We start from the raw sequence: 16,769 nt of genomic DNA on the forward strand, positions 1-16,769 counted from the left end.
ATGTGACAATGGTGCCCCTGCAAAAAAGATAGCGGAGACAGTTGCAGGCCTATTTCAACAGTTTACATGTGGTGAGTCTGATGAGTTGTCTGCCATCTAACTAGCTAAGTGATGTAACCCTATGATGGAAATCTACCATCAGTATGCAGCTTTTAACTGCTTGGTGTTTCTAGCGCCAGCCAGACCTTTTTCTTTCAGAGAGAAGGTTAGAAAGAAGCTATGAGTATCATTAATCACACATTTATTTTGGTTGACTTCACCGTATAAAATGACTATGAACATGTTGTGACCTCGAGGATAATCGCATCCTCATTAAACTTTACGACTAGAAACTCTGGACGAAGGGCATTCAGAGGATGGATGGCTTTTCTAAGTATATTGACAATAAGAGAACAGAAGTGTTTCAAACACCAAAAAAAATGCTTCTTTCAAAAATTCCAATTCTTGCAAAATGTCAAAAGTTTTGACACCGAATCACATCATGGGATATTCTCTGATGTTCTTGCAGGTCTTGATGTCTTACTGTGGCATTTTGGAGGGTTTTTTGAACATGTTTATATCAATTTTCTAATAATGAAAAATGATTTTAAAAAACTATATAAGTCCAAAATTGCTCCAACTACTTCTGAGACGTAATTGGGCATGGGAATGGCCTTTATATACTCATATCATAATATTATAATGCCTTATACACTTTAGTCATTTAAAATTATTCATTAATTAGTTAATATAAAATATTCACAACTAGAACCCCTTGACACAGTGCTGAACTACATCTCAGGTCAGTTTTAGGTTGAGATTTGGTAAACCACTTCTATGTGGCATCTACTGGTGACCTGCTAAAAATCACTGCTGTGCTGTGCATGCGCTTGCATCTGTGTATATGTACGACTGTGCATGTGCACACTTATCCTGAAAGGCATTTTAAAAAGAAAGTGTTTGGAAGCTCATCCGTCATCGATGACCACAGGAGGCGGCTGCTGGCCTGACAGCAGCAGAATCGGGGATGGCCTGCGACCCCGCTCTCAGTACCAGGATCACCTCTGTCTACCATCTGGCGCCCTCCTCCAGCTGTCCCACACACACTCACACACAGAGCCAGCAAGAGGACAGAGGAAAGGGACAAGGAGCAAGGCAGGGGGGGTGGACAGGGGGCCAAATATTATTGGGGCCCCAAACAAAAGCTACCCATTTTTTCATTTGTCAAACAATGTCACATAATGTCAGATACTTGCTTTTATCAGAAAGACTTGTGCACTTACTTGCAGGAATAAAGATGTACAGAAGAGATTGGCACAGAATGTGTTTATCCTGAGTGGGAGTTTTTCTTGAAGTTCAAAAGCCTGCACTTCAGGGCAAATCATGTCTCAATGCCCCTTAATGCAAGCTGTTTTTGGTTGGAGCGTTGTCATTTGTGTATTTTTGTTTATTGATTGCTCTACCTTTTTGTCCCTCACAGCACCCGTACCCCTCAGAGGAACAGAAAAAGCAGCTAGCACAAGACACAGGCCTCACCATCCTACAAGTGAACAACTGGTAAGTCACGTGAACACCGCATTTAACTGTTTTCATAGCCACTCAGCCATGTATTTACAATCATAATTTATTACAAAAAACCCAAACACAGATGTTATGGATTAATCATGACTTTTTCTAGCAATAGGTTTATCTCTAAAGGCCTTAAAAATAAATGTCTATACAGTTGCTTTAAAACACTATAAAGGAACTTCTTATTGGCTTATGATCATCAGTTTTAACCTTTCAGTATCAAATAATACAGCTATTTGATGTTAGTACTTCCATTGTATTCCATACTTACAGTTTATCTAATATACTTTCATATTTTTTTTTAACCTTCCTGTCGTGTTCCGGTCAAATCTGACCGATTTCCATTTTGATCAATCATAAATATTGTGTTTTACATTTTATTGTCTCAAGGGCTTATGATATCCTCCACACTAGGCATTTGAACATATACAATTGCTGATCACTACTTTCATTGAATTTTGAGTTGTTTAGTCAACTTTGTAACACCTGTGGTGTTCCCGGTCAAAAATGACCGCTATAGGAAATGAATGGGTGACCCTAGATTGTGTTCATTCATCAGATAGTACACAACCACAAATCCACCACCACCACCACACGCACACACAAACACACACACACACACACCTACACACACACACACACAAACACACCTACACGCACACACACACACACACACACACACACACGCACACACACACACCTACACACACACACACACACACCTACACACACACACACACACGCACATGCACGCACACACACACACACACACACACACACACACTCCACCCCACGTGAACCCCTTTCAGACTGACCATGTGTCCTCTCTTTCCCGTGCTTATGTGCCTGTCCCCCTACATGAACCACACCTTCCAGACTAAACGTGTAACACTTCAAAGTTACCAATTAGGTGTTTGTTATGGGAACCTGGCTCTTTCCCGGGCTAATGTGGCCATCCCCCCACGTGAACCACACTTTCGATACAAAACGTATGATATCTTCTCACAGATCCCCTATATATAGCTTGCTTGTGCATTGCTCTTATTTTACTCTGAACACAATGAGTCGGCGCCCGATCAGACGTTTTTCTGTCAGAGAGGCTCTTGACCTTTTTTTTCAAACTGATGAAGACGGGATTGGAGTTGAACCAGAAATAGAGGAGGATGTTTCAGAAATAGAAGACAACGATCCTGATTTTGATCCAGACCATCATGAGACCGAACAGTCAACAGATGGCGAGGAAGAGGCCCCTGTGGAAGACACACCTGAGGTGACATTCCAGTCCAAGGATGGCAACTTGCTCTGGTATACATCCCCCCAGGACAGAGGAGGCAGAGCAAGAGGTAAAATATCATTAGGATGTCACCAGGGCCAACACGGTATGCAACATCTCGTGTGGATGACATCAAGTCCAGCTTCCAACTCTTTTTACCAGAGTCCATTGTGGAAATTATACTGGCGATGACAAACCTGGAAGGGGGGCGTGTGTTTGCGGACACATGGAAGGCCTTGGACCAGGTAGACCTCCAAGCCTACATGGGTCTGTTGATTCTAGCAGGAGTATTTGTATTATTACAAATTATTCATAATCATTATTAGTATTTAGGAGAATTTGGTCTCTGTTTTGATTTTTCTACAATAAATGTTAATTTTGGAATACAACTTTCAATTTCTGTGTCTATTCACTGCAGTTATTCATGTAACCAGTAGTCTGAGACATTGTTTACAGGTTAAAAGGGAGTTAAATACAATTTGGTGACGATCAATGGTTTTTGTGTTAATGTAAGGGCAGTTAAAACAGGCCGGTCAAATTTGACCGGGAGCACCAAAGTAAGGGGGGAGAAACGAACACGACACAAAGGTTAAATTGCATTTCTCTAACTGCACTCGTAAGTTTGTGACTCTTTTACCTGTTGATCAAATAGTTGACATGATATTGCTTTTTGTTTCAGGTTTATCAATGCAAGGAGGAGAATAGTCCAACCTATGATTGACCAGTCCAACAGAGCAGGTGAAGCAGCAGCTTGATTCACTGTTCACTCTATTAAACCTCTTAATTCTACAGAATAATCAGGTGTAACTAAAAGTTTCATGGCTTACTGATGTCGTTTTTTAAATCCACTGCAGTATAAAAGGTAATATAGATAATGTATCAGGAGAGCCAATCCTCAGTGTTTTGAAGCATAGATTTGGATAAGGATTGCATGAAAGATGAGCAGAATGAGTAGGTAGTTTTTGTGTGCAGCATGTTTGGGTTTGAAGCAGAGTGATCAACAACTCTGACAATCTTTCATCTCCTCTCCTCAGTGAGTCAGGGTACAGCTTACAGTCCAGATGGCCAGCCAATGGGAGGCTTTGTTCTTGATGGGCAGCAGCACATGGGTCTACGACCTGGAGGTGAGCAATGTCTTATACCTCTATCAAACTATTTAAGGCAAAATTTCTATAATAAACAATTAAAAGGGGAGGACTGAATCACTCTTTTAAGCACTCTTCTATGTACAGAAATAGGCATTGTTAGTTTTATATAACTGGTTTTCTGTTTGCACAATTTCAGACATAATTATTTCCTAAAGGCAACAATTTGTGGTTGGTCATTTAAATGTTATTCATAATACTCTTCGACATCGAGAGCTAGATTAATGAAGTGAGTGAATCCTTGGTGTCTCGGACAATGATCTGGGTGGGAGAGGGGCTATAGAAACGCTGCCTTTAAAGGGCTTCATACTTTCCCAAATTCACAAGAAGAGTGTATATAAACACCCCCTCTTGTGGTATTCACAACATTGTCAGTGGAGATTTTCTGAAATAGCAGTGGCCATGGAAGTAAATTTTTGGTCTGTGTGAAGTTTTTCTTAGTAATTTTTTAATATGTCTGTAGCAAAGGTTGATATTCCCAACAGCTGGATCATTTTTCTCTGTCATGCCTTTGCACTTCCTGCATTACATTACCTGCTTGCTAGCTTGCTAAATTGTTAGCCTTGGTGGCTTCTAGACTTTGTCTTGACGCTTGAACGCCAATCATGTTGTGTAGACGACTTTGTGTGTCACTAGCTCACAAGTCTCATTTGAGGTTAGAAATGCAGAAGAATTGATGAGCTGATTGTAGGTAGGTGTGTTCCTTTACTTTTAGTTCCTCCCACATTCACGGAGAGATGCAGGGAACAAGGAAATATGTAAAATGTCTCATGAAGCCACTTCCATTTTTGATGACAGCAGCTGTCAGTTAGAGACTAGGTCTGTTCACGTGTGCCATACTAATACTACTGGCCTACTGAATGAAATGACGACAAAATGTGTAAAAAGTGTTTCTCTTGCTAACAGACAGACTAGTCTTTGACTCTGCAGTAAAAGTTAATGGGGGAAATAACAGATCATGGAAAAAAGAACCAATGAAAGTTGTTTGTACAACTTTTGTTGTCCAGACCTTTAATTAACACATCTATTTAGCTAGAAAAACTGTCTTCTCTCTGGTATGAAACTCCACTGATGTTGTGATGTATAAAATCAGTCCGATCAACTGCAACGTCAAATCAGTCGACGATCAACAAATCTAATCTGTTGGCTGGTTAAAGACTTCCTTGGAGGCTGCTCTCATGGTTCTTTAGTCATGGCTCGTCAGGGATTCATCTTCGCTCCTCAGAGCAGAAATAAGAGTTTTGAGACGGTCTTCAACATGGTGAAACACAACAAATCCTTGTTAATACTCGGTATACTTTCTTTTGACCTGACAGCCCTATTCAACAGATCATTCTGAAATATGGGGGGACATATGGTTTATGACTTCAATGAGAGGCATATTTGTAATAAAGGCTTTTTTTATTTGTGTTGAAGCTGGTTCACACACATTTGTGGCTTCACAAAGAGTGGCTGTTTTGTTTACAGATCCTGGATAACAGAGTTGTACCATGATCTGAATGGCCTTTCATTGTGTTGGACTTCTTTTTACTCCTCATTTCAGGACCGATGGGTGGCATGGGCATGAACATGGGAATAGACGGGCAGTGGCACTACATGTAAATCCAATCTACCGAGGCGAGCCCGAAGAACAGGGTGAAGTAAGTTATCTGTTTGTCTGTTGTCAGTCATTTATAACACACAACACCATTCACCACCTACTCACTCCTCCTCTGGTGCTTTACTCATATTTTACTCTTTTCTTCCCCTTCCTGACCAATCTAATGTTGACTGGAAAATTATTTTTCAAACCTGGAATCTTTTTTTGTTTTCTGTTAATTTCAAGAAAATGCAAGAAATATATCCATAATGCCAATGTTTGATTTTGTCATTGATTTTCTAAAATTATTATTATAGTTCAGAAACAGAAAAAAACAACAAGGGAGGAGAAAAAAATAATTACATTATACTATACTATTACAATAACACAATGAGACATGAATATGAAGGAAAAAAGAATCAATTATAATCAAGTCACTTTAACTTTACCTGTCACTTTAACTTTAACTGTCCCTTAATTAAAGGGACAGTGTGTGTGTGTGTGTGTGTGTGTGTGTGTGTGTGTGTGTGTGTGTGTGTGTGTGCGTGCGTGCGTGCGTGCGTGCGTGTGTGTGTGTGCGTGTGCGCGTGTGTTAGTATGGTATGCTGTGGTTTATCGATGGTTGTTGGGGTGGGGGTGGCTGGGGACACATGCTCCAGGTTCTGAGGCTTTCATCTGGCAGTGTGGTATGTTAGTGGTTAGACTGGCTTCTAGATTTCCACAAAGTCCTCAAGGGGCTAGACTTACAGACCCTGATGCCAACGTGAGAGGGGTACACAAAGAGGAGAAGGTAGTTCAGTGCAGAGAGAAGGATTCTGGTTGAAATGTGATTTGGCTGTATGATATTATGTGTGTATTTGGTTATAGGTGTGTGTGTTAGGGTGTGTGATCATGTTTGTAAAAAAAACAACAACATCAGCAGCAGTCACAATTTCAGTACTTCATTAAAGATAATCATACTAATATCCCATTATATAAATAATGTTAGTATTAAAAGTGTGAACATTCATCTTCATCTTCATCATCCTAGAAGTGATGTAATTGTATTATTGATATATATATATATATATATATATATATATATATATATATATATATATATATATATATATATATTTACATATATATATATATATATATATATATATATACCTGTGTGTATCCAGGAACCTAAAGCAGGAACCCATTCTACAGTCTCTGTTGATGTGTAGTGGGTCTTGGTCTGCGCTGTTTTTTTGTTGTCATAGGTGTCAATGGAGAAGATGATGAGGCCTAGTACGCAGCTCTGTGGGGTGCCAGTGCTGAGTGTGATGCTGGGGGAGTGGTGGGGGGCCAGTCTCACGGTCTGGGTGAAGTTTGATAAGAAGTACTTAATCCTGTGGCAGGTTGTCTGGGGAAGTTCTGAGTCAGACAGTTTAGTGTGCAGTCTGTATGCAATGACAGTGTTGAAGGCAGAGCTAAAGTCTATGAAAAGCATCCTCCCATTGAGGCCGCTGATGACTGACTTTTTCGGCATTGATTGATGGTGGAAGATGTCAGCCAAGCTGTGATGATCGATTTAGACAGGGACAGGTTGGTTGGTTCTGGCAGCACTGTAAGTCTTGTTGCAGTCCATTAGGAGAGCTTACACCTCCTCTGTCATCCTGAGCTTTTGGTTGGGGTTAGCACAGATGGAGCCTGGTCTGCCCTCAAAACGACAATTTACAGGCAGCAAAATACAACTTATATTTACGTTTTAGACTGTCCTCCGCCGACATCTTGCTAATGTTGTAGTAGTGATTGATGGCAATGTGGAGTTTAAATGGCAGATATCACATTTGAGGAGGTGGATGGGTCGAAGAAATGGCGGACTTTCACCCAGGAGAACAGGGTTCATGTCCCGTGTGAAAACAAAAGGAAACAACTTTCTAAGTAAAGTTTCTCGTAACTACTTCACTTCTGACATTTAGGTACATTTATTTACTGTTTAAAATTTCTTTCATAACGACTTACCAGGAAGTTTTTTTTTTCCCTAAACCTAGGTCAGAGGTTTTGTAGCCTAAATTCACAGAAACTGCAGCCTTTTTTACAACTGTGAACTCTACGTGTATGTATAACGACGTGTGTGCTATTTTTATAACGCCTCGCTCTGTACCGAAAGCCGCAAAACGCTAATATGTGTCGTTATGAGTCTTATTGATAAACGGTCTATTCTGTCATTTAGGTTGGAGATCTGGATCATTGACACAGTTCTGTATATGGGAGAGTACAGTAGATGTGTACACCTCAAAGTCCTGGTCCTCAAAAATGCCCCAATTAGTTCTTTAAAAGTAGTCCTGCAGCTGTGAGGAAGCTTCTTCAGGACAGGTTTTACCAGTCCTTGTGGTGGGTAGAGCTTGTCTCCTGGGGGGGTTAACAGTACATAAATGTGATCTGACTGGCCTACATGTTGATTTAAAGCCGTTCTTGATGTTTGAACAGCCCTTGTTTGTAGTGTATTCCCTGGTGTAGCACAGCTAATATGTGAATTTGAGGAGAACTACCTGGTTAAATCCCCAGCTATGATGTGAACTGCCTCAGGATATCTGCTCTGCTGTTAGCTTACAGAGCTGTGTAGCCTAGAGCTAAGCTAGCATTAGCATCCAGTTCTATCTGTAATAATAAAGGCCTAAGGGATCTTACAGTCATTTGCTTTTATAATTGATCATTTATTTGTTGTAATTTGTAATATAGTTGATATCATGCTACCTGGTAGACAGATTTTACACTCAACTGTGGGCATTTGTCTATGGAAAGAAAAATAATAAAATCATTAATATTGAAACATTGTGTGGGAAGCACATTTATCACACAATCACTTTATCTCCACACCACTTCCTCTTTTTGTCTTCATTGCTCCATCCTCCCCTTTCTCCATTTTTCTTTTGCTCCATCTCTCCTCCTCTTGCAGTCTACCTCCTCCTCCAGCCTCTATCAGCTCCCCACCGCTGCTGACAGTTCTAAAATCAAGACGTATCGCCTGCCGGGGGCACCCAAGCACAGAGAATTTTATTTAACACCCACTCTCCACAGCTCAGTGAGCCACGCTGTAATGACACTTACCTTGATTAATAGAGCTCTTTATATGTAAATAGGAGCTGCATTTGCCTCATGTTTTTTTCACTGGGGTCAGTTTTTGCTAACACAGTCCCCTCTTCCATGTCTGGTAATTCCCCTGGCTCTGCTAATTAAGTTCAAAGAGCAGATTCTGAAAGAAATGCATAGATCTACATAAAGATATTAGATGCTCAGTCTAAATAAATGCAGCCTTTATATTTTCGAGATTATTTAATCTAATTATTTCTCATTTGAATGATCATTGACTAGTTACAGTAATAGCTCAGGAGAGCCAGGTGTTTTTGCTTCCCTTAATTGTGCAAGAGTGTGTGCAGACCGGGCAGTAAATAAGGCCTGCAGGAGGAAGACAGGTTTGGAGAAGAACCAGGTTTTTACATGCACCATAAAGCCCCAGCCATAACATTTAACCATTATGGAATAAATGGCTGAATTATGGAATTAACTCTCCTCTCTGCTGCACAATACAGCTGACTCAACCATATGCTTTATAATATACTGCACATTCAAAGCATGCTTGTGAAAGAATATGGAAGAGTTTGTTTCAAATGCAATATTATGATAGAGCAATAAGACTTTAAGGTAAATCATAAAGAAAAAAAGAAAAATCCACAGTCAAAGTCATATATGAATAATTGAAATCAGACTTTGAAGCAGAATTTTTTTAAACATAAATCTTTTTTGAATAGCATCAGTAAAAAGCTCATAAGGAGCACACATTTCAAACCCCACCTCTCTCTCTCAAAACACAAACAAATAGGTCCATTAAAGTCATGAACAAATGAGTCAGGAAAAAACTATTGTCAGGTAGCGTAGGATTTATTAATTGAGCCCTTTCCCTGTAAGCCCTTCTCTCATTGATCATATTTGACCATTGTATCAAACAAACTCAAGACTTTAAGAAAAGTCAGACATTTGGGAGTAAACTTGGATGTAGTTGAAAATATTTGGTGTGAATATGCAGCATGATTTACATGAATTACATGAATGATTTATATGCCATAAGTCTAAAATATTCTGCTGTGCACTCAATCAAAAATGCATTAACTCGTTCTCAAAAATGCAGAAATAGAGGACAAATGGACTTTAATTACATTTGGCCTGTGGTTCCCAAAGTGAGTGTTGCAAGATAAATCTGTTTCAAAATTATGTTTTTATTTCAGATTTTCTTTATCCCCGGTCTCTAGATATATTCAAATAATAAAAGAGGAAATAATCACTCTCTTTGGTATCTATTATTATTTTATTGTAGACAGGAAGGTCTGAAAATATTATGACAAAAAATAGGTGAACTGCTATTTTCATTTTTTCCCTCACAGTGTGGTAGTGCTGTTTAAAATGCTGCATGACACATTTCATTTCTATGTTTAAAAGCCAGAGTGGGATTTCGGATTTTGGGGGAGACCCAAGTAGTTTTGAGGTCTTGTAGCTCTGGTGGTACAGTGTTTGATGATTTGATTACCTGATTAGTAATGTTGGTGTCTGGGGGGAGTCGTGGACCAGGTCTGAACTAATGTGTCCTCTGTCCTGTGTGTCCAGGCCTCCATAGTTGGCTCAGGGATCCTCCTCATCCTCTTCCGGCTGGAGTTCAGTACCGGAGCTGGACCCACGTCAAACCCACGTGACCATACACCGAATTGACCACGCCCACCTCACCTTGCCCGAGCCCACGAGATGCGCTCTTGTGGAGGATTACCATGGAAACGCCTCACCTGTGCACGAGAGGCTGCCCATAAACTGAGTTCTATCTGAACAGAGACCCGGAGCTTTTCATGACCAAGGACTTCTTAGTGAAGATGCACTGAAACATCTACAGTTCCTTTAAATTATTTATTTATTTCCTATAACGGCGAACCACAGGATAGACGACATTTTTCTCTTTTTCTTCCCAAGGAAAGCTTTACTCCCAAACCCTTAAATATGCCCTCCCCTCTGAATAAAACTGTACAAAGACACACCGCACGCACGCACGCACACACACACACACACACACACACACACACAGAGAGACACGCACACACACACACACACAACCACTGTGAATATCTTTTTAAAAATATGAGGACTCGATGAGGTTTTAATTGTTGTGCTGTATAGATTATTTAGCTGTTTTTATTCATGTTTGCGCTTGTGATTGTGTTAGAGTGAGCCTATTACCACTGACAGGTTTATTTTTTATTTTTTATCCCAACTACAACCAGGATTTTTAAAGCAATATCTCTGAATGTTTCTGTTTGCCAAGCACTGCATCTCTTTTATCTGTTGTGTTCTTATAAATCGGAAATGGAAAGACTTGCTGATGTAATGTGACTTGATCACGGTTTGAGTTCAATTATTTGACTTAATGTTTTAAAATAGTTTTTAGCAACAAAACACAGAGAATAAGTCCGCACTAAATAAAGACATTATTGAGGAAGAAAAACGGATTCAGCAAAGTGTTTGAATGTGAAGAACAGATCGGCCGGCCTGGTTGGTTATTTTCGTTGAAAAAATCCGTTGCAAAAAATACTGGACAGATACGCCAGTTGGTGGAGCAGGTCACGTAGCAGGTCTGGTTCGATATTAAAACCAGATTGCACTGGTCTCGCGTTATTCGATTGATGATGACAGGATGACTGATGGCCTGGAAACAAAGTAACAGAAATCGCAGTGGAGTCGGAGGCTGCAGCGGCGGCCTAGCTTCACTAAATGTTACATATTTTGTCTGTACTGTTGAGATGCTTGGAGGCATATTCATGGTGTGTCTGGACAGAGACAGGTAGCCTGAGATGTCGGGAAATGAATAAAGAAACACGGTGGTTGAGTCACATTGTTTCTTAAAAAAGAAAATAAATTCCTTCTTTCAATGAAACACTATTTTTTTTAATTATTTTTAACTGTCCGTTCCCAATACTTTACAGGGTATATTCTCTACATCTGCATCACAGGAATAATAAATAAATAAATATATAAATAAATAAATAAATAAATAAAAGGCACCGAAGCAGCGGCTCATTTGTCACTGTCAGACTGTCTTCTGCGATTTGTATCGAAGAGCAAAGCTGCAGCCAGAGAGAGAGAGAGTAGCTGGTAACAGTCTGAATGCGCCTTTATCATGAAAGGCGAATTTAGGAAAATATTTATTTTATTATGCAACAATCGAATAAACATTATTATTATTATTATTATTATTATTATTATTATTATTATTATTATTATTATCGTATTTTGCTGAATTTGAAAAGTGACAACAGAGAAGATGGCAAATTGTCAAAACAAAAAAAAGCTCTTTTCTGCCGGCTGGTACTGTCACACTCATCAAATTAAACAAATTATTTTGTCAGCGACAAAAAGCTTTAAAACACTTATTGCTAAAAACATAATGTTTAGTAGCAGGGACAGATCAGATCAGTACCTGTTTCACTTTTACTCACTATAGTGTAAATTATGATATTTATAGTATGTATATATATATATATATATATATATATATATATATATATATATATATATATATATATATATATATATATATAAATTATATACTTGACCCACTATAAGAAATGAATCATAAAAAATGTAAACTTGAAACAATGCAACATTGAGGCTAATGCAAACGGGAAAAAACACCACACTGATCACTGAATGATAGAAGAAAAAAAAAACATCAATTGCGGAGTTTTTGTGGCCATATTGGATTTCATATTGCGCACTGCTCGTTTATTGTCTTTGTGTAGGCTATATGTTTCAAATGGCTTCCCAGTTCATGGTTTGATTGTGAAAACAGCACTAGTTTGTAGTTTCCTTAGAATTTAGAATGAATTAAAAAAAAAAGAATAATTAATTCAGCGGATTAAAATATTAGCCTATATCCATTAATGCAACTAACTTTAGAAAAGAACCGTCTTCTTCTTTGCAGCACGGTGTAAACTGTAGAAGACGCCGCTCACATCAGCCAGCGCACTGAGAAGAATCAGTGCAATGGTTTCTGTATCTCCTCTTGCAGCGCAGAGGAACAGGCCTAATTCATTTAGTCCTACCGACTCTGGAGATAAATGTGTTTTGAAGGCTGCCGGAAACAAGCGGCTATCCGTTTGAAATATGGGTCAGAGCTCCCGCAGAAAGCTGCGTCACATGAAGCAGAAACTAACAACAGCGGGACATTCATGCTATCGAAGAGTATATAACCAATTTAAATTGTAAAGCATGATATCATAGAAGGACTGCAGGCTACAGAACATTCATGCAATCAATTTAAATACGTTTGACTTCTTGTGAAAATTATGCTTTGTGATATTATATGAATATGTGAAATCAACGTTGTCTGCAATGAGCTCAGTATGACCTCAAAAATATATTTTAGAATTATCATGGAGAGGCCAACCATAGGACTTGAAAAACATGCATATTATCAAGAAAAAAAACAGAATATTGGAAATATTAGGATTGCTTGGATCAAATGATAAGGTAAAGAATAATTATGGTTTATTAAAACATCCGTCTTATTGTCATATATTTTTCCATCATTTCTTCCAGTTAAAAAACACTGCAGTTTGTGGCAGAGAACTGGGAAAACAGTGACAAGTCCAGAGTTATCAGGCACAGAGTAAACAAACCAACATGAATCCCTCATTGCACAGGAATAGGCACAACGGTGCACCTCAGTAAATACAGCAGGTCAATGTAAAACAGTAAAAACAGAAACATTGGGTCATAATTTCACTGTTCACCTTTGTTTTTCATCCAAAACATGTACAATTTCCCCAGCATAATTTCACTCAGAAAAGGCTTCAAAATAAATTTAGACCAAGAGTGCATATTGTAAAGTAACATTTTACAACAACTACAAAATCATAGTTGAAAAAATAAGAATATGATCCAGGCTGCAATGACTATGTAACAATGTCCATGATTTCAGCTTGGCCTCCTCTTTGCTTTCCAATTCTATACATCATAAAGTTAAAGATTGCTCACAGCTCCATTTAGCAGTTTCACTTTGAGGTTTGTGGCAATGTGTGTGGTGGCTCACACTTTCATGGTCCACTGGGACACCTGAATGGAACACAAACAATGTTGATGCTGTATGAACTTAATATGAAAAGTAAATTGTCTGTGAGAGCACATGCATGACCGCACTCCAACAAAAATGGGGTTATATGAGGTATCTATGATCAGTAGTTAGTGTATTACCTACCGGAGAAGCAGGCAGGAGTAGCGTTATCTACAAGCTAAGCAACGTACTGCTGTGGATGGTGACAGCATCTAAATGTATGGTAAAAACCTAAAAAAAACAAAATGATCATCTAAAAAAATTAATATTAGATTAAAAGTACACTATATTTAGAATATTTTCAACAATTAACCTGTCTGTGTGACAGCCCTATCTGAGTGGAAACGGAAGCTGTTATATGCATCTATGTTCGCTTCAAACCCTACAGATTCCATGTAAAAATCAATAATTTTACCTCACATGACACCAGAGTTCCTGGTCTACTGCTGCCATGATCAGTTAGTGTATGACTTTGGTTATTTAAGTGTTCTGCATATAACTACTGTTCCCTGAAGGAGGGACACATGTCGTATGGGATGTGATGCCCCATGTGACCTCCCTCAAGACACCTCTATTCATGCTTTTTTGGGCAGATGACCTTCATGTATACCAGGAACTGCCTACATATACCCTTCACCAGGGTCATACCTCAGTTCAATAGCCGCTCTTCACTGAATCCAGCTGAGCAGCTGGACATATATTCATGCAGGTTCTTAGGCAGGTACGCAGCATTTGGGCCTAGTGTAACTCTGCTGTGACTGGGTACAGGAGGGATGACCAGATATGACCTGAAGGTTGCCAACCCACTTTGTGAAAGTCAAAGCTAGAGGCAGGGCAGTCTTGAATGACAGATATTTCATGTCCTTGTCCAGCAGTTCCTGAAGGACTGACAATACATCCACTATAGAGGACTGCCAAGGGAGAATGTCCCGGTCTCTACACCAATGCTCAGACGCCTGCCATTTATAGGCATATAAGGCTCTTTTTGTGCACTCTGGATTGTTGTCACCACACGTGGGGGCAGACCTTTAACTCTGGGCATGGATGAAGCACCTCTCCTCCCAGTTCAGGCGATCTGGAACATGGGCTGCTCTAAGAAATAAACCTACCACCTCTTCACTGGGGCTCCGAGCCCCACTGGGGGTCCAGAGGCAGGTCCAGGCCGAGTGGCATGGAGGCTGGGTGCGTGGTTGCTGCCTTGCTGTCTGGGAACCCAAACTCGTAGACTGAGCCGCCTGCGAGGGAGGCGTCGTTAATGCAGGCTTGCATGTCCCTCGATGGCCACAACTGCAGATGCCTTCCCTCTGCCCAGGAAGAACGCTGCACAGCGAGCCGCACAGAGGATGCAATCCAGTGATCATGACCTCATTAAGAAGAGGAGCTAGTGGGCCATCGGGGGGCACCACTACACCAGGCTCTGCAAGACGTATGGCCCTATACGTCTGGAGCATTGTGACAGAGCTGAGTGTGCGGGCAACAGCCATCAGTACCTGGTAGATTTTATCCAACTGAAAACCTGCACGGCTTGGACGGTAGGATGGGGCCTCCCACACTGTGGTTATGAGATGGTTGACCAAAGCAACCTTATCTGATCCTTCAAGGTCCAAATATTGTTGATGCACATTGCTGCGGGAAGACATGGGCTTGTTCCAGGATGAGGTCAGCTCTGACAAAAAATTAAAAAATTGTCAAAAATGTCAAAAAAAATTTCCAGCTCAGGGGGAAGAGACGGAGCTGGTGGGGCCATTCCACCTCTAGCTTATCTGCAGCACGGCGGCACAGGGAGAGGAAGAATAAGGCCTCTTTGCCGGCCATCACAGCACTGGTGACACCCTAACCCAAGGACAGATCCTCCTGCTCCTCCTCCGACAATCTGCCAACGTCCTGGCAACGTCCTCCAAACTCAAACCCAGCTGAATCTCCGGCATCCTCCATGTAGTCAGCCCAGCCACTAGCAGGGACTCTGACTGATCCTCCTCATCGTTGGATCCAGACAAAGCTGGGACCCGTCTTGGAGAGGAAGGGATCATCCTGCATGAAGGGCTTCCCCAGCTCCTTCTCCACGACCATGCCTCACCTCTCCAATGTTGAATGACTGAGCATGCAACAAAACCCACAGAACATGGGCTCCGTCAAAGCTCTCTGGTGTGGATAATCCCCAGAGAGATAGAGCATGCATCCAGTTGGTGTTTGTCATGCACCCCAAGACAGGGATGATCACAAGCCCTTGTATATTAATATTTCAAGTCATACTCCCACTCATTAGTAGTTTGAGGCTGTGGGACCTACCTGACATTTCCATGTTTTTTTTAATGATATTCTGACATGCACCTACAACATCATTAAATAAACTCATAATGAGTCATAGATGTGTATTGATTTATATTCTGTTATTGAATCTTAGACAGTTTGCCCTGCACCTATATTTACACATTGGCACACGGAATAACTTTTTAATTCTTATTACTAGACCACATGACACTTCAAGAAAGCGATTCCATCTGTATTTAAATTCACCACCATGTTTCAACATAACAGAGGACTGAGACTTAATTCTATTGCCCCTCTCAAAAAAAGAAGATAATAAAATAAAGGATTCTCGATCCATCCTCATTTCTCTTCAGCACTGTAGCCAGGCTGACAGAGAGTCACAGCGAAATTGTAGCCCTCCTACTAATGATTTTATAAGCTTCTTCAATGACAAAATTTTAACTGTTAGAGACAAAATTTGCCACCTCCTGCCCTGAACTGGCACGATTTAACTTTAAACTTGACTATTAACTTCTTCAACTTCAAGGATTTCTTCTTCCAAACCGTCCAACTTTCTCTTAGACCCCCTCCAAACTTAGTTATACTTTCTTAAATCCTATACATCCCTTTGTAAAGTAGCTTTAATTAAACCTTTTCTTAGAAAGTCTACTCTTGATCCAGGAGTTTTAGCCAACTGTAGACCTATATGTTACCTTCCCTTTCTCTCTAAGATCTGCCATAAGTTCTGTGACTTTATCTGTATAAGGATTTTCAGCCAGGATTTAGAGTGTATCACAGATCCAGAACCAAAACAGAACCAGTGGTAAAAATGGCAAATTACTTTTCAATTGC

General features: G+C 40.1%; 1 protein-coding gene across 1 annotated transcript in view; it reads left to right on the forward strand.

Annotated features, from left to right (window-relative positions):
- The window catches only part of meis2b (Meis homeobox 2b), a 32,294-nt gene extending 21,681 nt beyond the window's left edge, over positions 1 to 10,613 (forward strand). The window contains exons 9-13 of the mRNA XM_059357181.1: positions 1,460 to 1,536; positions 3,501 to 3,559; positions 3,856 to 3,945; positions 5,510 to 5,606; positions 10,178 to 10,613. Of these exons, the coding sequence (XP_059213164.1) occupies positions 1,460 to 1,536; positions 3,501 to 3,559; positions 3,856 to 3,945; positions 5,510 to 5,568 (285 nt within the window). The 3' untranslated portion in view covers positions 5,569 to 5,606; positions 10,178 to 10,613. The remainder of the gene's footprint in view (positions 1 to 1,459; positions 1,537 to 3,500; positions 3,560 to 3,855; positions 3,946 to 5,509; positions 5,607 to 10,177) is intronic.
- The last annotated feature ends 6,156 nt before the right edge of the window (positions 10,614 to 16,769 follow it).

This window comes from Centropristis striata, chromosome 18 (assembly GCF_030273125.1).
Source record: "Centropristis striata isolate RG_2023a ecotype Rhode Island chromosome 18, C.striata_1.0, whole genome shotgun sequence".
NCBI lineage: Eukaryota > Metazoa > Chordata > Actinopteri > Perciformes > Serranidae > Centropristis > Centropristis striata.